Raw genomic sequence first — 20,873 nt, 5'->3', positions numbered from 1 at the left:
AAAAGGAAGCAGAATGTATTAGTTTATTGATAACACTATAGAGGCACATACCAGTTGAAGGATTTAATATAGTCTGTTTACTATTGGCATGCCTTTTTATCAGGCCTTGCTTTGAAAATACAAAACAATCTCAAAGCCGTATTATGCATTGAAATAACTTCCAGTAATGTTCACTAATGATGTTATTGTTCTCCGCTGGGTACTTAATTGTTCTAAGGTCCTGGAAGTCTTCAAAGAAACACATAATTTATACTGGAAAGCATAGACCAGTATGGCTCATGACCCACTTGTTTGCCAAACGCATTCAGTATTTTATTTTATAAAAAGGACAAACGTGTCACTTTTTTCAGTTTGCATATCTGCCACACCAAAGAACACATTGTAGAAAATGTCCTGCTTGTTTTGATTGCTACACCCCTCTCTAGTGTCTTACCACAACACCACACATTCAGTTCAACATGTCCTCTGTGGTTGTTTACAAAAAATGACATGTCTTGGTAGTTACCGTCTCTTCTTCAAGCACAAGCTCATTTTGCCATGCAATGCAATTGTTCATTTTAAGACCAGATGCACATGAGTAGACCTTCAGAATATATTATATGAACACACACTGAGAACCATTTACATGAATCTTGAGTAATAGCACCCAAACATCTTTATTTTTATTACAATTATTTTTTTCATACATCATCATACTGGAAATCAATAGTTTTTAACTTTAGAAAATATTTATGTTTAAGTTAAAATGCACTGAATTGTGTAAGTTTGTCATGTGACAAGCTGAGCCACACTTTGGGCTTGTAGATAAAAATCCTTGTGTGTGATTTAGTAATGACGATTCACATTATCCAAACAGCACAAAACTACTGCAATTTTATATATGGTCAAGTGCATACAATGCTATCTGTGTGGTGCCAGATAATATTAAAACTGTAAATAATCTTAACTATAAAATAATACTCTCATTTACCGTCATTTTCTTTTGAGAAACAAAATGAATCAAATCCTTCCAAACCACAAACAAACTTAAGTGCATGCTTAAAAAGTGCACCTTTGGATCATTTTACCTGTGAAATATGAATACTAGTTATAAAAAGGAACACTACACATTTCATTGCGTTTCACTTGCAAAAGTGGACCATTTTAAATCATACAAATCTGAACATTAAAAAAAAAAAAGAAGAACAGCAAGTGCCTCATCTGAAATTTTCTAACTTTGGATTCCTTTGTTGTCTCTTCCCTGTATGAGATGATTCAGGCAGAGGGAGTCTCTCGTAGATTCTGTTTCTCCACATTCTACCAGTCAAAATCTGCACTCTAGACCACCACCCCTCGTGAGTTCAGATTACTAATGAAGGTGTAAGCAACAGGGCCAGCAGAAATACATGGACTTCATGTATCACATACCATTGAATTAGGCTGAGTGCTCCTGGCGAGATGCACTCAGGTGTCTACCCTATGGCAGGGAGAGACTGGAGGTCAACGCTCTGAAGTACAAAAGCCTGTGAGCTATATCCAGCTAACAGGTTGATAAGGACAATTGTTCTCTAGGAGTTATCTCTGGAGTTCTCATTGCTGGCTGAACTTGAGGATTGAGGGGTAGAGGAGGATGAAGAGGATGAGGAGGAAGGTAAGGTGGAGGTAAAACTCATTCCTGACAGTTCTGGAGGGTTTGTTGCAGTGTTCTCTCCACTTAAGCTTTTCCTGCACACTGGACATGTGTCATGCTGAAAAAAAATAGGGCAAAAATGTAACTCTTGTTGTATCAGTGATGCTGCCCAGTTACCCAGTTAGTTACCTAACTGCTCCGAACAGCAACTAAATGCTCCTGCATGTTAAAGTGGAAAGAGCATTAAACAGTTGATGAATAATACCTGTTCCAGCCAGGGTACTATGCAGTCATTGTGGAACATGTGATTGCACGGGAGCTGCCTCACATTTTCTCCAACACTGTAATCTTCTTTACACACAGGGCATTCCAATCCTGAAGCTGACACATAGCACATATATTTGCAGGTAGTCATGTCTCTCAAAGGCTTGGGCTGATATACACATTTAGTTTTTAATCTTTTTAAAAAGGAGCAAACTGTAGATTTTAAATTATTAAAACATTTTAATTTTGGAAACTTCATTTTCACAAATACGATGGAATCCTGTGTTATTTGTCTGACTTGCCTTTAGTTGAGTATCAGTTGCACCCACAACTCACTAAATCCTGATGTGAAACAATGTGATGGATGTGTTAAGTAACTAGAAAAAACTTTTTTTTTTTAACCAATTGCTAGAGCACAATTTCAATAAGATTGAAGACATCCTGTGGTTGATTATCAAAATAAGTTTGCCTTTACTTTACTGCCTTTCATATAAAATGGCAATTGCATTAAATTAGACTGCAATGTAGAAGGAGCAAACAACCATGTGTTTTGAAGAACATTACAATGCTGGGCTACCTTGCACAAAAACTCATAACAGGACTATTATTATTATTATTATTATTATTATTATTATTATTATTGAACCTTACCAACATGCTCATCTGAAATGCGTACTGTAGGAAGACTTTTAATTTTATCCCTGTCAGCAGGCGGTGGTCCTGTGTTCTCAAACTGGTTTAATAACTAAAGAGGAAAAAAAATTAAGATATTTCATGGTGACATAATAATCATTTATATACAATATAATTATATATCATCATAATTATCATTTATACACAACATCCAAAATATGTAATTCAAAGTTTAAGATAAAATGAGCAATATGTTTCTGTTTTTAATAAGCAGTGAGCAGTTTAAAACATTTCAAGTTCCCTTCAAATTACCTGTGTTATAATTGCATCTAGTCCATTAGCACCCCAGGCATAATCCATAGGATTTGAGTGAAGAACACCCCTTTAAATAAATAAAACATTAGATCAACTAGAAAAGACAAATTATTATGTATTTTGTTGAGAAATTGCTTCCTAGATTATAGGAGGTCCGAGACTCACCAGGGGCCAACACCAATATTTGGCATTGCAGTAGGTGCAATTATGCCATTCACTAGTTGCTGAATTATTCTATAAAACAGAACAAACAGTCACAATAAAGATAGTGTACTAGTATACATATTATAACTATACCTCTGAAATATCAGGGCTCGACATTACACTTGCCCAGGACAAATAAACTTTTTGTTGGAGCGAGTCTAACGCATCATAGAGTTACCCAATTGGGCAAGTTAAAAATAAATTTGACATTCTGCACCGTTTCCCACACTGATTTATGTGTGTTGCAACAAAAACTTTATTTCACTGTAGAGCTGCACTCAGTGTGTTCAATCTTAAACTATCCACCAAATGTCAATTCAGGTTAAACAGAGACCAGGTCATTTTATTCTTCATTTGATGCTGTCCTACTGCTTTTTACTAATGTCACCATTACTTTATGGAGCATAAAAACTTTAAAATCTTTAAATACCTTATTAAAAACCAAAACATTAAAAATAAAAAAATAAAAATCACATGTACATAAGTACTAATGGTCTTTGCTTAATATTTTGGTGTGGCACCTTTAGAACCAATTACAGCCTCAAGTGTTTTTGAGTATGATTCTACAAGCTTGGCAAACCTTTTCAGTTTCTCCCATTCTTCTTCGCAGTGTCACTCAAGGTCCATCAGGTTGGATGGTGAGGTTAGGTGCACAGCCATTTATAGATCTCTCCAGAGATGTTTAACTCAGGTCCAAGTCTGTGCTCTGGCTGGACCACTCACTCAAGACATTCACAGAGTTGTCCCGTAGAGACTCCTGTGTTATCTTGGCTGTGTGCTTAAGGTCGTTGTCCTGTTGAAAGATGAACCGTCGCCCCAGTCTGAGATCCAGAGTGCTCTGGGACAGGTTTTCATCAAGGATGTCTCTGTACATTGCTGCATTCATCTTTCCTGACTAGTCTCCCAGTTCCTGCAGCTGAAAAACATCCCCACAGCCTGATGTTGCCACAACCGTGCTATACTGTAGGAGGTTGGTCAGGTGGTGAGTGATGCCTGGTTTCCTACAGACATGACACTAGGCTTTCAGGCCAGAGTTCAATCTTTGTTTCATCAGATCAGAGAATTTTGTTTCTCATGGTCTGAGAGTACTTCAGGTGTGCTGTCATGTGCCTATTACTGAGGAGTGGTTTCCGCCTGGCCACTCTACCATACAAGCCTGATTGGTGAAGTGCTGTAGAGATGGTTGTTCTTCTGGAAGGTTCTCCTCTCTACAGAGAAATGCTGGAGCTCATTCAGAGTGATCATCGGGGTCTTGGTCATCTTCCAGACAAAGACCCTTCTCTGTCGATCCCTCAGATTGGCTGGCCAGCCCACTCTAGAGTCCTGGTTGTTCCAATCTTCAGATGATGAAGGCCACTATGCTCATTGATACCTCTAATACTGCAGAAATGCTTCTGTGCCTCGATACAATCCTGTGATGGAGGTCGACAGTCAATTCCTTCGACTTCTTGGCTTGGTTGTGGTCTGACATGCAGTTAACTGTGGGACCTTATATAAACAGGTGTATGCTTTTCCAAATCATGTCCAATTAACTGAATTTCCCACAGGTGAAGTCCAATCAAGTTGTAGAAACATCGAGGATGAGCAGTGGAAACAGGATCCACCAGAGCTAAATTTTGAGTGTCATGGCAAAGGCCACCGATACTTATGTATATGTGATTTTTTGATTTGCTTATTTTATTTATCCTGTAATCAACCTATGTTTTTTATTTTTGAGAAGTAAAACATTTCAGCTAGTTGCCTAAAGGGCAAGGGGTCTAAAAAGCTCAACATCAAGCCCTGATATTTATAAAAGGCACAACAATACAAATCACAAACTAAGTAAAAGAGACAAAGACAAACACCAAGACAAACATCATAACGCAAGAAAAAGTGAGACTTTAGTTTCACAAGGCACTAATTGCATTTCTTACCCTTCTAAAGTGGGAACTCCCTCGTGCCTCGCTCCTTGTCGTCTTGAACCATGGCGACTTCTAGGTTGCCGGGCACCATATCGTTGCCTTGATGCAGTTTCCCTCTCCCGCCTGTTTTCAGCATCGCGATTGTCCTCTGTTCCAAGTCCGGGCCCAAAATCAAAACTTTCATCAAAAACACCAAGAGAAAACTGACCATAGCCTGATGGGAATGTAAATAAGTGCTGGTCTATATTCTAAAAGAGACAAAGACAAATACAAAATTAGTTTATTTAATGGGATAACATGGGACAACAATGTTATTACAACTCTAGTGTTTTGCAGTAAAATGTCTCTTTACAACACTACTACTATACATAAGCTACATAGCAAGGTAAAATGACATTCATGTTTCACTGGATGAATTCAAATGTATAATCATTCAATTTAATATCTGTCAAAAACATGACTTCCATCATGCCTAGTGCTAGATCAGCAAAATGTCAGTGATTACACATAAGTAATGTTAAGTACTGCTTTCTTTGTTTATGCAACTATGTGAGAGAACAGAGAGCACTTATGTGATAGTGAGAGGGTCTGAGTACAGTATAAGTTAGAAACCTCGAATGGTTGGTGGTTCTGAGGCCTGCTGGAGATGGTGGACATGGAAGCATTGTCAGCACTAAACAGGAGAGAGATAATTAACAAAGTTATGGGTGGATTTAGTAATTAAACGTTTTGGTAAGAAATTATTTTCTACCAGTCTTCAGTTTCAAACCTCCATACAGTTTAAACAACTTTAGCAGTGTATTATGTTTACCCTTATCTTCAACTTCTTTTTCGTTAACATGTGAAATGTAACAAAGGTGGTCCCAGTATGAAGTGTAAACTTTTGTGATGAAAATAGTTAAAGGGATAAAAGGACTGTAACGCAATGTCAAACTAAATACCAAAAAAAATTGCTCTCCATCGTTGTTGAATAATTTGTTTTAACAACACATTTAAAATTAACCACATTAGAGATTCAGATCAAATGGGAATTTTTACAGGTGTCAACTGGATATGATATTTTGAGCTTTTTGGAAAGATGGATATATTTGAAGACCCTGGTAAAAAAAAAATCATTTTGAAAACTATTCACTGAATTTCGGTTAAAAAAAATATGTTGAACATACACACCTTCTCTCCTCCAGCAGCTCCTCAATAAACCCTGATTCACATCTTGGGCATGTGTACTCCTGTAAACACACAGAGAATTACAAAATCGAATAGTAACAAGCAGCTGTAGCTTATTTTTGAAGGCCAGTCCTTGAACCCCAGGACTGGTAATTACATTCTTGATGCCTCCTAACCACATGTGAAAATTTACTTGAATAAGACATTAAAAAATCAATTAGAAAGCAATAATCTATGTGTAGCTAACAACAATTTCACTATGTGTGAGTAATAAAGACATTATTGAATTAAAAAAAAAAAAACCCAAAACATTAAACTGAAACTTAAAACACAATAAAAACCTACTAATTTACAAACACTTGTGCTAATTTACAATACCCCACTTTGATACTACAATACCAGATTTCTTGGATTGCACATTGCTGATTGTCTCTATAACTAACTATTTTTGACAACAGGGCTCAGCAGAGGACACCCTGTGATTAAGAAGAGGAGACGTATTATCGGTCAGTTCCTCGAACAAATACTAAGGACATCTAATAACTCAATTGGCTTAATCAATTTGGTCTCTCATTTCAAGACATCTACAGACAAATCTACAACACAGTCGTTAGGTAATATAAATCTAAAAAAAAATCAATAGCTCTCTCACACACACCTGCTAAACTCTTGCCACCTTTCGTTATTTAAACAACTTATATTTTGACACGTCATTTACCAATCTGTTGTTTTTCTACACACATTCTGTGGCAAACTATATTATAAGCCAAATACCAAACCGGAGTTGAATATAAGAGTATTAAAAAAAATACAAAAAATTTGAGTAGTTGAACAGTAATGTGAGACATTAAAGCGACGGCGCGTCTTTGCGAGCAACCTACACAAACCCATTGCTCATCTTTTAGATTGTGAAGGGCACATTTACCTTCAACAGATCATTCCAGCCCGTGACAGACATGCCACTTGTGGGCTTTATTGAATGGCGAAACAAGGGACGGTGACCTATTGTATTTTGTCGTGGCGGCCCCATTCCCATACATCTAACGTTAAAGCACGTTAGTCTGCATGCGGACTAGAGTTAACGGGGTTTAACGCTAATTAATAAAAGACAAACAAGTCAATCATTTAAAGCCATCACTGCGTTCGTATTAACAGCTGCTAATCAAGATAGCTGGGTTATGAGTAAGGGTAGTAGGTTAAGCTTCGTAACCCCACGGCATAAAGCAAAGGATGTACCAAATGTTGTTAAAAGACATCACAAAAAGTAGCAGTATTCTGTGCGTAATGACTGAGCAGCTCGTGGTTTGTATAATGACAGATCCAGTACTTAGACAACATGCTAACTAACACTGAGGAGCGTTAGCGAGCTCTCGTAAGAGCCAGCTAGCCACTTTAGCATGCTAACGCTTGACCGCGCTGCTTTAACTACTTATACCAAAGTTACATTAACACTACTATGTTTTTAATTTACCCAACGGTATCTGATTTTACTTTCCGCACAAAGTACTTACGGGAAGTCGAGGACTAATCTCTGCCGAGCATCTATGACAGAAGAACCGGCTGGGACATGGGGGAGCTTCAGCCATCTTTAGCCACTGAACAGGTAGAGAGGAAGAAGCACTACGGAGCGCCATAAAGGACAATGTTATTCTCCTAGAAAGTACGACCAGCATGTGATTAAAATGACTGTATTGCAAAATAAATGCTATTAAAACTAGTCATACATGCGTGACAACACACACACACACACATATACATAAAATGGAACAGAAAAAGCTTTTAAAAATTGTATATATTATTTAGGTGAACGATACACCAGGCAGACAAACTACTATTAAAACGAAATTTTAAAACGAATTATATTTTAAGAATGTTTTTAATTGTTTAGCAATTATAACACAAAAAGCAGCTTATTTCACAGTAATAGTTGAATTATGAACGAACGTAGCAATCAACATTTGTGTGCGTTATAAAATATTGCCACATGGTGGTGCTTTTGTGCATCAAGTGGCTCTGATATATCTTCAGCCAGTGACTTGTCTAGTGTCTAATAAACAGTGTCTAATTATCAAGTCTTATTAAAAAGTCTGGGTTACTTGCATACTAGTTCAAAAGTGTCAAGAAAGTGAAGAACTCAAAACTGGTTGATGTATTGCCTCGCTTAAATCTATATCACAAGTCCTACCACCACACAGTATCTCCACTCAAATCAGGTCTTTCTAATCCTGCAGTTTTACCCCCCTTCCTGCAGCTCACATGCAAAGATGTGTTTTTGCGATCTGGCATTGCACTAGATTTATTTTGACACATGTTGCTTTTCCACTGGATTCCTATCAACCCCCTCTTGAGCCCAAAAGGAATATTTTAAGAGTTTAAAAAGTGTAGTGGATTTGTATTTTGTCCTTATTTGACAGCAGATCTTGGAACCATTTTATCGAGTGTCCAGTCTGAGGCAGAACACAGTAAATAAGTAGCCTCTCACATGGGAAACACATTGTCACATTTTGTGTGAACACAATTGACTTTTCGTTGGCGGCTATCTGGTGCAAATGACAACTGAAGATATCAGAGATTACTTAGTTATATAAGATTTGGAGGTAAATATAATTTATTTTATTTTGTCTTTCTAATCTGTTTTCATTACTAAAATTATAAATCACATTTTGCTCAATATTTGTCTTTCAAAGGTATCCTTAATGTGATTACCACAACTGCAGACTGACAGCTATAAACATGTCACAAAGGTCTGGAGTATCTCTATTGCTTGGCACAACATGCTGAGAATAAGTAGGAGTTCTCATCCGACTGCCCATCAGCCAATCACATCTCTCAAGCCTTCTGGCCTGATTTTTATTTACAAATGTCCAGTTTCATGATGGGAGTGTAGCTTTGGTACAACCTGCTCAGGTGGTGTTTTATGGTTGTACATTTTGAATAAAAATATATGGATATAGCCATCCAATGCTCTGCATCAATAAAGCAGAAAATTTGATTCGGTTACATGTTCTAATTTTGTATTTATTTTTTGTCCTTTCAGCTTATCCTGTGAGTTCAGGGTCACCACAGCGGCTCATTTGTCTGCATGTTGATTTGGCACAGTTTTTATGCCGGATGCCCTTCCTGACGCAACCCTCCCTAATTTCTCCCGAGCATGGGGCCGGCACTGTGCACATAGGGATGGGCTGTCCGGTGTTCAGTGTCTTGCCCAGAGACACTTCGACATGTGGTCGGGAGGAGCAGGGCACAAACATCGACCCAATCGTCAGTAGGTAGCGACTCTACCTACTGACCCACTGCCACCCATGACAGAAATAAAATAAAGACAAAAGCTCAGAGAAATATATACATAATTTTCCAACCCATTACCTATAACATAGATATGATTAGTTCTTATATTAATGGATGTTTCCACACAGCACAGCTCACGGTGTAAACTGATTAGGTTCCAATGTCTTCTTTAGGTTGTTGGTGTGTCTGATCTGGAGATGTGGGAACAGGAAAGACAGATGTCCCATGAACTGAGATTAGAGAGGGTCTGATAGCACCAAGGTTCACTATGTCTGCCTGGCTGAGGTAAGCTATTGTCTCTCTGCACCCAGTGCGTCACCCAGTGCTCATTGTAGCGATACAATCTGTGGAGGGAGTGACTGTGGGTCAGAAACAGGTTATGTGAGCAGCAGAAAACAACTGTGCCAGACCGAGTGACCTTGCATATCATGTAGTTTTAGGTCACTACTAATGTGGATTGGAGAAATGTTGACTAAAAAACACATTATTTTGCAAATGAACTGTACTGGTTGTAAAAAGACATGTTTGTTATTAATTTATGTATTTCCTTTATTTAACCAAAAGAAGCATACAATACTGACCTGACCGCTTGCTTTGATGTGGATTAAAAAACTGTAGACATATTTCTCCCTGCTATATTAATTAAATAGGTTGGTGTGTATGCAGCGACAATGTGTGCACATAGAAACGTAAAGCTGCATGTAGTCACTTACAAAATAGAACAATTATTGTTTTTCGTTTTTAGAGATTCATTTCTATTATGCTCTCAAAGGCAATAAAGTGTTGCAGCCAAGGCAGCAGACAGATTACACTGCAAGGGACACTACTGCTTTTGTCGCTCCAAAGAGTGTTTCCAGACACTCCAGCCGGGATTGCCCCACACAGTCCCTCTGGGCCCCCAAATCATGCTCACATACGCACATAAACACACACATAGGCACACAGAAATAACAGCCGCCTGCTGGAACTTCCTGGGCCTCTTAGTCATGCGTCACTTGTTTTCAGTCCCACCCATTGAAGGTTCTGTCTCCCTCCTGTCTGAGGCCATGTGTCACAAGATCTGTGCATCAGACACACATACACACACATATCCGTGAATATGGACATACTCATATCTAAATCACAGCAGGTATCTCTTCTGTTCTGTGTAGTGTTTTTCTGCGCTGCTTGTGTTCAAGAGCAAAATTCCATGGTACTACATTGGTACATAAGTGTTCGGGATTACATCACTGAACAGCTAACAAAATATAGATGCTGTTAGAGGAACATATGTGCACAATTAGCAGCCTAGATTAAACAGTTTTTGTTGTAGTAGAGTGTTTTTGGTCACTCACTGCAGATGTTTCAGCAGCGGTCAGACTTGACTTGTTTTTACCAACCCACTAGATTGTGGTGTTATAATTCTGATTATGTACAGTGTAGTTTTTGATATTATTTTCTTTCTCTCGTCACTTACTGTGACTCAAGAAATGGCAAATTCCACCACTTTGGACCCTCACACACCACACACAAAAGCAACTTGGGTTTCATTTTCTTCTTCAAGAACACTTTGACATGTGGGATTGTAGGAACTGCTGCCCCTGTGATTGGTGGAGAACTTGTTCTACCCCCTGACTCACAGGCTTTCCATGTTCATTAACTGCAATCCTACTGAGTAGGTACAGTACTCAATTAAAGTGTGTGTGTTTTTGTAAGAAGACAGTTGTAAATAAAACTTACTACTGGAGTGTTTGGAGAATTGTTTCTTGGTACATATTGTAAATTTGCATATATATTTATGTGCGTCTGTGTGTGAGAGAATGTACACGATGAATGTACAGTAAATCTCTGTGTGGGTTTCCAAGGTGTATTCTTAGAAGATGGTAAGTGCCCGTTTCTGTATTTCCACAGTCCACACCAAATAACACTGGACCGATCAGTCTATGCATGGATGCAGTTACCCATCTAATCTAAAACTGACCATCAGTCTGTTTACAGGATGTGCTGCTCTGTGGTCTGCTACAATAGAAACCATATGGGCCTGATTTTATTTGTTGTACACATTGCCACTTCACTACCCAGAGAATCTCCTAACAGATGATTTAATTAGCCTAATTAGTGTCTTAGTGGTTATTGTCATCTAAAATTGTTTCTAATTAACAGACAAACTGGAAGGAATTGGGAGGCAACCTTTCCGTTCTCTTCTTTGCTGAATTTGCATGGTTTTCTGTAGCATATGACATCAAATTAAATGCTCAGCCAATTTTCCATGATAACCAACCGACCTTCCGTTATAAACAAGCAGGTATCTGGGCCAAGGCTTATAAAAAAGATGTTTCTGACTTGTTTCCAGGAGCCACCTGAAAAGCTGATGTGAAATTATGGCCGAGGCCTGGCAATCTTCTAATCCTCAAATTACACAAATGATCTCAATTTGAGTCAAGATTGGAACATAACTGTATTCCAATTATCACAATTCATTGATATGTGGTTTGATATTTCAACATTAGCTGGAAACCAAAATTAGTTCAATGACCTTGTCAGTGCCAGGGCCCAGAGGTCCCAAGTCTTAGACAATACCTAAATATTTATTGAATACCTTCAGAAAATGAACCGATCGCCAATAACAATGTTTTAAACATTTATTAAAAGCATCACAGTAAATTGTCATATTTTCTGTGACATGTCCTTCTTTATACATGTGGGCCAGGCCACACACAAAGCCAGTGGAGAAATTGTCCCAGAGGCCATTATGAGGAAGTGAAACAATTCACAAAGAGTAATTGGGCACAATTAGTGTTTGCACAACTTCCTAACTTTCGTAATTTGTTGTTGATGATCCAATCTTGCCCAAACCACTGAATAACCCTGCTCATGGTCAATGAACCTGCCTGAAAGTAAAAAGTATGTAGTAAGTACAAATATCCACTGCAAAGTTTCTCTAATTGTCTAGTTTTGTGTCAGTTACAGACTTGAAATAAAAAAACATTTTAACACATGATTGGCTATTTCCCCCTGTATAACATGCTATTATCTTCACCTGGTCTAAAAACTACTTAATGTATATTATTTAATAATGACGGAGTGGCCTAGTGGTACTGTATTATGTATCAGTGGAGTATACGTTATCTCAGAAAGAACATATAAAGTAAAAACGCATTTTCCACAGAAATTCCTTAAAGGTCATTATGTCTCCGCACCACAGGCAGTTCTCAGATGTTAAATATTCTGTAGATGTAGACAATTGAAAGACTTGCTGTGTAACAAAGCAAGACTGGGAAATAATGTCTGAGGCAAATATAGTCTAATGGAGTGATGGCTCTGATATGTATTACTTTCAGCTGTGGGACAGAGCTGTTTACAATCCAGTGGCGCTATCCAGAGAGTGGGTGGTCTCTGAACCACTCCACAGTGTTTGGTTTCATCACAACATCATTTCAGATCAAAATGTTGGCTGTTAACTTACTGGAAGTAGTATGGCAATGTGGCGGAAATGATACCATGTGGATGGTGTTGAGAAAGAAGCTTGACTTATTTGAGCAGGATGATTACGCATCCCTGAAATGTCAGTGTGGGCGTCACATTATAGCCATGTGTGTTTGTAGGCACATAAACAAATCAGTCAGAGATTGTGATGGCATGCGTATGACTGATCCAGTGCTCACAACAGGTGAACTCTAGCTAGAAAGATGCAACCATAATCATAGCCACACATGCAAACATACAGAAACACAAACACACACACACACACACACACACACACATAAATCCATGAACCAGTGGAAGTAAGGCCGACACTTCATTGGCTACACCACAGCCTATACTGTGTAGAAAGACAGATCAAATGTTTAGTAAAGTGGGCAGTGAATTCTTGAGGTCTTGTGTGAAGTGTAATTAGAACATCTTGAAAATGGTTAATAGGTTAACTCTGTGGTTATGTCTGTCATCACCACTGCTGGTTGACAGAGATGCATCATATCACCATATTTAAAATTAATGAGGTGGCCAAACATTAAACCCACCTCTTCCTATAATGCACTCCAGTACGACTCCACTACCCACTTATCTGCTGTCTCAACTTGTTTTCACTTGTGTATTTTACTGGAAGACCACAACCATTTTAATATATACACCCAAAAATGTGGCAAATGTTTTATTTTAGTGGGTGTTCATTTCAAATTCCTGAGGGGTTGCCACTTTCTAAACTATGGTGAGAAACAGTGATTTGATGAGTTTATGGTGTGGCTCACAGAAGAATTTGCAGATGACTCACACTCGTAAAGGTATGGGAATAAGTGGTTTACCGTACCTCTTACACAATGGGGTATATGTTACTTGCAGTTAAAGTTTAAACATTTTGATGAAGATGAAAAACTGAACTGGTATGAGGGCCTCACTGCACACTCACTGATGTTTTTGGCTGCCCAGACAAGTCAAACAGGCCACACTGAGGTCATGTCTGCATGCCTGATGACAAAATCTGACCAATACGTTTGTGTGGCAGCACTGACGTCAAAAGATTTTTAAAGAAATATTTATAAATCACATTAGTATTTTGAATACAGAATACATAAGATACATTCCAATAAAGAGCAATTTTGTGTTTACGTGTGGCCACAGAAACAGCCCTTCAGTGCCATTGTTATTTGCCCTATTCGAACTAACAAAACATCTAATACCATTCCCAGTGTAATAAAAGGGCATGTGGATAGGAATATAAACATCTCCCCAAAGTGTAACCAGATGCTTCATGGCAGAGTACAAGATTCAGAGACGGGAGAGAAAGACAGAAAAACAAGGGAGGTACACAGGAAAGTGAGTTAGCACGCAGTCCTCAGCACTTTGAAACATTCATTCTTCAGCTCCTTCGTCCTCTTTCCCCCTGACCCCTCCTGCCTAATCTAGAGCTAGGGGGATATCCCTCAGCAGTCGGGCAGAAAAGCTGCCCACGAGGGCTTGAAAGGCCTGTCAGAGAGGCAACCGAGCTACTGCACGCACAAGAGTGGGAAGTCTAGCCATCGGACGCATAAACTTAGTATCTATCTGGTAGCTGGAGCCTGACCCACCTCCCTAAAACAGAGCATGACAGCAACTCTGTCCATTTCCCTGTAGAGTACAAGTGTGCTCTCATTTGGCTTCTACCGGCTACGAGTTTAGAAAAATCCAAATAATATAAAAAGCAAATGAGACAGCGTCAATGTCGAGTACTGTGCATATTAAATGTGTTGTTTTATGTTTTGATTGAGACAAGACATTTTATTTGTAGCGATGAAGTGAGATATAAGAGCAGAGGCAGGTTCATACTCCCAGAATCCAGAGTTACCAAAGTTACTTCTTAAAAGATTTTAAATGAAACAGGACAGACTGGGACAACTATTACACTTTATGTTGTTTTAGTGAAGTGAAGGTACAAAAATACAAAAATATGTTGATGCATTTATCATTCAAATTTCACAGTAGGTAGATATTGTCATTTACACGAGGGTCATTAAAATATTCCATAATACAACAGAAAGATTATTTAAAGTATTACATTAGATCAGCTGACCATTTGGATCGATGTCTACCAGGTTTACTGATGTCAACATGGGACAGACAGTCTCATCTCTGATGACAGTTTAATCAGGTATGTTCATTTGAACTGAACTGAACTGCTTTCCATTCCCAGACAAATTACATTTTCCTCTCAATCAGATGATGCTAATTACGTTTGCCTGTCCAGTAAGTTCTTTAAAAAATTTCAGAGTCAAAGTAGCAAAACAGCATTGGAATGATCTAGCATGACTTACGAAAATGCATTCACAAAACAAAGCCAAGCGCTAAACAGAGGAGGTATTGTAGAGGGCTTTGGGATGTACCAACAGTCATCTGAGGCTCTTACAAACACAACCAAACTGTTAATTTTAGTTCAGCGGGTGGCAGAGAGTATCCAGAGTAAACATGTGTGGGGGGCAGACAAGGAGCGAGACTATACAGGTTTGTTTAGGCTAAACCTCTTCCTCACCTCCCAAAAGCCAGGGTACATACAAAGCTGCTGTAGTTGCCCTGTTCTTGTTTGTGGTGGACTGAAACCACATTTGCAAGCTCTAAAGTGGTATCAACTTTCCAAACAAATTAGTGTTGTTTTCCATCAGCTTATGAGGAAAAACTGTTTGTTTGTGGGGAATGGACACTGTGAAAACTATTAAAAAAATTATAAAATGCCAACACAGATGACTGATATTGTACAAACACAATAAAGAAAATACAATAAATATAATTTTTTGCATCAGCTTTCCCAAGGATATATGGATTCATTGCTAAGATAAAAACATAAATAGGGTTTGATACTTTCTCCAATAAATAGTAATGGTGTTCTATTTACAATATGCACACATCTTCCAAAGAGCTCATGAGATATTTCTGTCTTGAGACACGTGTTGAGCTGCCTCTTTGTTCCAAGATTAACACAAGTGTCTTGTGTGTTTTTGTAGCTCTTTTTGAGGCAATTACACTAAAGTGTGTCATCCAACAGAGTTCTTCCATGTTAAATGTAACATCATTCTGTGTACAAAGGGGAAGGGGAGTGATTGTCAAAAAAGTGGTCATCATGGAAAGCTAGTGGTGTGACACTAGTATGTCTCATCTGTTGCAGAGGGCTGTGTTAGGATTTGTTCTTCTAGACTGCATTTTCCTCACTGCCATCGAGATCCAAAGCTTTCCGAGGGGGACCTACACAGAAGATCAATCAAAGTGGTTAAGTCAAAAATGTATCTCCATCATTATTACTTATGTTATTACAAGTGAAGTGGCTGTAGGTGAATAGAGAAGATGACAGAGTTTTGTTCTCTTACTGTTGCAGTGGCCATAGTGACGGACTCCTATGGAACGGCCCAGGAAGCAGGTGGCACGACGGAGGTGGCAGGCGCTAGGATAAGTGATGTTGTCATTGCCACAGATTGCCTGCTCAGACGGCATGGGTATTGGGCAAGGTGTAGTGCGGCACATGACACAGTGAGCACTGTTTGTCTGGTCAGTGACACAGGTGTGAGTCCCTGGACACACCACATTGGAGCATGACTCTGTGCAAGAAATAAGGCTTGTTAGCAACAGAATGTGACTATATAGCGTTTGTACAAAAACAACATAGGTTGGAAAATGTCCCACACTGCCTATAGTCATAAATCTTGCTTACTTTTGCACTCTCCCTGGTACATGACCTCCAGGTCTGGGTGTCCCATGCAGCGAGCCATCAGCAGAGTACACTCATCCTTATATGTCTTCCCATCGCTGCCACACATAGCATGTTTCCGGGAAATGTGAGAGCAGTCTGGAGAGCACACACACTGAGGCCTGCCCGTCTTCATCTTGCAAACTTTCCCGGGACCACATTTGACTCCTTCACAAGTCTCTACAAAAGCACAGTGAATGGTTTCATATGTGCGTGAGCAATGCACATTTCAGTGTAATGTTACTGTATTAACAAGTCTGCAGACATCAGGTGATTTGCAGACATTTTCATACAAAACACCTTTGAAATCTTGGGTTTTCCCACACCAAAACACAATTTTCACTTGGACAATATTTACAATAATCACATTTCTTTATTGACTGTTACACACAGGGGTTGTCTCGCCTTGTGGAATGTGAGGCTGGCGTGTTTTCATAACAGATCTATGTGTACGGCTGCGCACAGATCAGGCTAAGCTCCTGTAGAGGGACACAGGGGCTCTAAGGGAGATGAAGTTCAAATAGCTGTCAGAGCACTTTGCAGGATGAAAAATGAGGAGCCAGGCTCTTCTGACACCCTATAATGTTGGCGCTCAGGAAGAACTATAATCCTACATAGTGCTGAGTAAACATTAGACATATCTCTCTTCCCAGGACCTTTCGGAGTCTTTACAGATGATGTCTGATCAGCTCTGACACCACAGGATTCTTTTAAATTCAGAAACATATTCCCTGCCAACACTTCAATATCCTGTTTTTTCCAGAGCTGTGTTATATCTTGCACTCTCCTGGTCAATCTGCTGCTGTTTATCAGTGGCGCTCTCTTTTTGTGTCCACATTTTCTCTCATATTCGTCTCTGGATCCAGCAGAAAAGGGAACATGTGAAAACAAATTTCAGTCTTGTGAAGCTGCTGGTGTCTTTGTCTGAACTTACTTACGTGATACTCTCAATACTGACATTTTCTTTCCTTCCCGAAATCCAAAAATGATCAAGATAGTGTTGCACATTATGAGTCCCAGACATGTGGACATGTGGTGGACATTTATTTCAGCCTGCAGGAATATATATTTTTTTTATTTTGTTCACGGACGCAAACACATTTCCTTTTTAACCAGTTTTGGAAAAAGTTGACAGAACTGAAGACTTAACAAGGATGGAGGTTCTGATTCTAGCAACATTAGTTTCGTTTGTGGCACAGCTGTTCATGTGAAATTAATTTTTATGAAGCTGTAGTCTACTTTTGACTGTGGTCTCAGCTTATTTCAAGTTTATTTAAATACATCCCACTTTTAAGTATGTGACAAGGCCAGACAAACCTTGGATTTTTTCCCCGTAAAAGTGCCAGTAGCTAGGTTTTTACAGGAATACATCAACATGGAGAAATTTACACTTTTGGCCTATGATCACATAGTGCAAGTGCTGCTTAGGAAAACAGAATTCATCAGCACGTGAACCTGAATGAACCTTGCAGGGAATCGAAGGGAGGAAAGTTCTCAGCACAGCTGGATGGAGTTATGTGGAATGCCTCTCCGCGATCCACGTCTGCATTTTGTTAGAAAGCTGAACTCATTTCGTAAATATCTTGCTGCACAAATTATGCGGTTCAAATTAACTTTCACTGACACTCTGGGAGACACAAGGATTATTTTGTATAGCAGAAAAGCCAGTTTATCAATTATGCCCTATGGATATAATGTCAACCCGGTAATTAAATAATAAATGTCCCCAAAATACCACCTGACAATAGCAATCTGAGTACAGTTAAATTGCTTTCTTTGCAATTTGCTATAATGAAACAGTCAGCGTTTAACTACAGCATTTAACTTTTGTGTTAAAAGCTATGACTACTATGCCACGAGCAGCTAATTCTTCGAACTTGACGTAGTCAGAGTCATGTAATTAGTTTGTTTACCTTTGCACGGTTTACAGGAGACGATTCCCAGGAAACCCAGCAGGCTGACCTCATTCATGGGCAGACTGGTGTTGGACCACGCTGTGTCCAGGCGCCCACCAGCACAGCATTCTTCTCTTGTCACCCCTCTCATCAGCACCATGTCGCATCGCTGGTCCTGGCTCTGCTGCAGCCAGCATATCCCAGCTGGAGATAGTAAAATAAAAATCCATATAATATTTATATGTTATTATTTATAATAATGTTTTATAATTATAAAATATAATATTTTCAAAAGACAGATGGAGAGAAAGTACATATTTATGAATTCTAGAAGAAATGACCTGATTAAAATTACTGCAAGAGAATTAAAGTATGACATATTGAGGTCACGCTTTTTAAAATACAATGTACAAACAAGTCCACTCACCACTGGCTGGATTCCTCCCAATCTGATACAAAGTGAGAATCCCCCCAAAAACAAAAATCAGAAAGCTCATGTTGTACTCTGGTAGTACAAAATCTTGTTGAGGAACTTATTTAAGGAAAAATCAGCAAGAGTTGTCTGGACAGAGAAGTGGATCCCTTTAACCCAGATCTGGAGGTAGCTCTCCCTTATGTGAATGAATGTGTTGTGGATAAGTGATTTCGTTCCCCCTCTGTATAAATATTTAGCCCAGATGGAATTATGCTGCTGGGATGGGCGATCCTCTCAGCCAGTAATAAGCTGGGGCAGGACACAGTTTGAGTCTGACTCAATTTCCAGAGTCGGGAAATGATCCAAGCCCTCCAGTGTTAGACGCTGGGCACTTATCTGACCTCACAGAACATTTTCACACCATATTAGATTAATTAAAGGCTTATTAAGTACTAGAAATAGTGGGTTTTATATTACGTGCTTATTCTTATTTTAAATTATGTTGTTTTTTTTTTACTTAGTAGTATTTCTTGGTGTAGCTTATTGTCTGTTGTTAAGATTCACTGTTCAAGTATTTGGGAAAATACTTCATTGCATAATAATCTCTAAGTGTCTTCTTAGGCAGTTCGAGCTGTTTCTTCTTTTTAAATATTTGGTGGCTCTTGGATCTTTTTATGTGTACTGTTTCATGCCCTCGTTTGATGTGGCATATTTACCCTCCTCTACTGTATGTGGTTGTAGGCAGGAAAAAGTGGCCTATAGAAATTGCATACTTATTTTTTATGTCATTACTGGTTTAAATAGCTTTTGAAGCACTGTGATCCACCCATAAATCTACACTGTGCGGCTTTGTAACGTAAATGGAAAGGAAGCCAAAAGGACCACTTCAACACAGTGGATAGATTTAAGGCTATTCTAACATATTTGTGTTCATATTATCCAACATTAAATGAAAATCAAGTGCCTAAAAATATTCAATAAGGTACTTTCCCTTCTCCAGCATTGTCATAAATCATTTTGTCGACTATTTGACTATTGACTATTGGAGTTTACCAACGAAGGCTTATATTCTACAGAGTCTTTGATAGTCTATAATTGAGGTCAGGTAAAACTAAAAGAGGAAGAGGAGAGTGTGAATGAATGTGGTCTGCCCCTGAACAATATATGAAGTTCAATAAACAAGACTGTATTACATCCTATCAAGAACATACATCTGCCTCTTAATTTTTAGCCTGTGATCAAACACCGTCACAGCAGAGACCGAAAACTTGAAAATACGGTAGACACTCAATCTATTAACCAAAGGGACAGACACGTTTTGTTGAACAGCATTAAGTCTTCAGAAACAGCTCACTAGACGTGATTGGAGGTTAATCTGCATTACCGTCATGTTTGATCAGAGCATCTGTATATCTTGCTGCACTCATTCACCCCAACACTGAGAGGTATGCAATAATGCCTCAGTAATGCAAGTCTACAGCTCTATCTGTCATAGTTATTTTTATGTTCTGTCTGATTGCTGGGGGGGGGAGAATGGAGATAGCATATGCTGTAGTATTTGAGTCTTTGTGAATGATGTTGCCTTCCTCAGCAGAGATCCCCCAGGGCAGTGAAGGAATGCTGCCTGACTTAGGAGGGGACGAAAGACGAATAGAGAGCAGTAAGTGATGGTTGTGGGTGGCCTGCCTCTCACTGGGTCTCTGTAGATCCACTCAGCTCCTCATATGGTTTGGATCATCACTACCGAGGCATATAAATGAGTACAGCATGGTAGGGACTTTGGAGCTCCAACTAATGTATGATCTTTATTAGGCTGCAACTTACTGTGACCTGTCGCACTGAAATATCGGCCTCTTTTAAGTGGTCAGGGTATGTGGAGTAGCATGAAATTGTAGAAGTCCACAGTGGACTGTGCCTAATGTGAAATAGGGTCTCTGACAGGGCAGGTGTGGCGTTCAGTCTGTCCTGTACGTTTGGCGCCATAATAAGAGAA

General features: G+C 39.0%; 2 protein-coding genes and 1 long non-coding RNA gene across 3 annotated transcripts; 1 reads left to right on the top strand and 2 right to left on the bottom strand.

The window, feature by feature from the left end:
- Positions 1-620: 620 nt before the first annotated feature.
- Positions 621-7,759, bottom strand: LOC137132293 (E3 ubiquitin-protein ligase RNF126-like). The gene is made up of 9 exons (XM_067514625.1): positions 7,605-7,759; positions 6,097-6,155; positions 5,539-5,599; positions 4,939-5,174; positions 2,987-3,055; positions 2,819-2,888; positions 2,525-2,618; positions 1,875-1,990; positions 621-1,727 (listed from the first exon to the last, which is right to left on the bottom strand). The coding sequence occupies exons 1-9, from the start codon at positions 7,725-7,727 to the stop codon at positions 1,548-1,550; spliced, it is 1,008 nt and encodes a 335-aa protein (XP_067370726.1). The 5' UTR covers positions 7,728-7,759; the 3' UTR covers positions 621-1,547.
- Positions 7,760-9,091: 1,332 nt separating this feature from the next.
- On the top strand, positions 9,092-11,119 carry LOC137131889 (uncharacterized). The gene is made up of 2 exons (XR_010915052.1): positions 9,092-9,666; positions 10,129-11,119. It is a non-coding gene; the product is annotated as an uncharacterized lncRNA (long non-coding RNA).
- A 3,610-nt stretch (positions 11,120-14,729) lies between these two features.
- fstl3 (follistatin-like 3 (secreted glycoprotein)) lies at positions 14,730-19,109 on the bottom strand. Its single transcript, XM_067514070.1, has 5 exons — positions 18,893-19,109; positions 18,484-18,669; positions 16,535-16,750; positions 16,194-16,421; positions 14,730-16,071 (listed from the first exon to the last, which is right to left on the bottom strand). The coding sequence occupies exons 1-5, from the start codon at positions 18,960-18,962 to the stop codon at positions 16,019-16,021; spliced, it is 753 nt and encodes a 250-aa protein (XP_067370171.1). The 5' UTR covers positions 18,963-19,109; the 3' UTR covers positions 14,730-16,018.
- Between the last annotated feature and the right edge of the window lie 1,764 nt (positions 19,110-20,873).

The sequence above is a fragment of the Channa argus genome, chromosome 8, assembly GCF_033026475.1.
Source record: "Channa argus isolate prfri chromosome 8, Channa argus male v1.0, whole genome shotgun sequence".
Lineage (NCBI taxonomy): Eukaryota > Metazoa > Chordata > Actinopteri > Anabantiformes > Channidae > Channa > Channa argus.
Note: the sequence above shows the minus strand (reverse complement) of the source record. Positions and strands in the feature narration are given on the sequence as shown.

Excerpts from the sequence above, each read along its gene's own strand:
- LOC137132293 (XM_067514625.1), bottom strand. The coding sequence starts at position 7,727 with ATGGCGCTCCGTAGTGCTTCTTCCTCTCTACCTGTTCAGTGGCTAAAG. Across the intron at positions 6,156-7,604 it reads AGATTAGTCCTCGACTTCCC|GAGTACACATGCCCAAGATG; the intron begins GTAAGTACTTTG and ends GTGTGTTTACAG. Across the intron at positions 5,600-6,096 it reads GAGCTGCTGGAGGAGAGAAG|TGCTGACAATGCTTCCATGT; the intron begins GTGTGTATGTTC and ends TCTCCTGTTTAG.
- fstl3 (XM_067514070.1), bottom strand. The coding sequence starts at position 18,962 with ATGAGCTTTCTGATTTTTGTTTTTGGGGGGATTCTCACTTTGTATCAG. Across the intron at positions 16,751-18,483 it reads CTCCTGTAAACCGTGCAAAG|AGACTTGTGAAGGAGTCAAA; the intron begins GTAAACAAACTA and ends GTGCTTTTGTAG. Across the intron at positions 16,072-16,193 it reads TCACTATGGCCACTGCAACA|GTCCCCCTCGGAAAGCTTTG; the intron begins GTAAGAGAACAA and ends TCTTCTGTGTAG.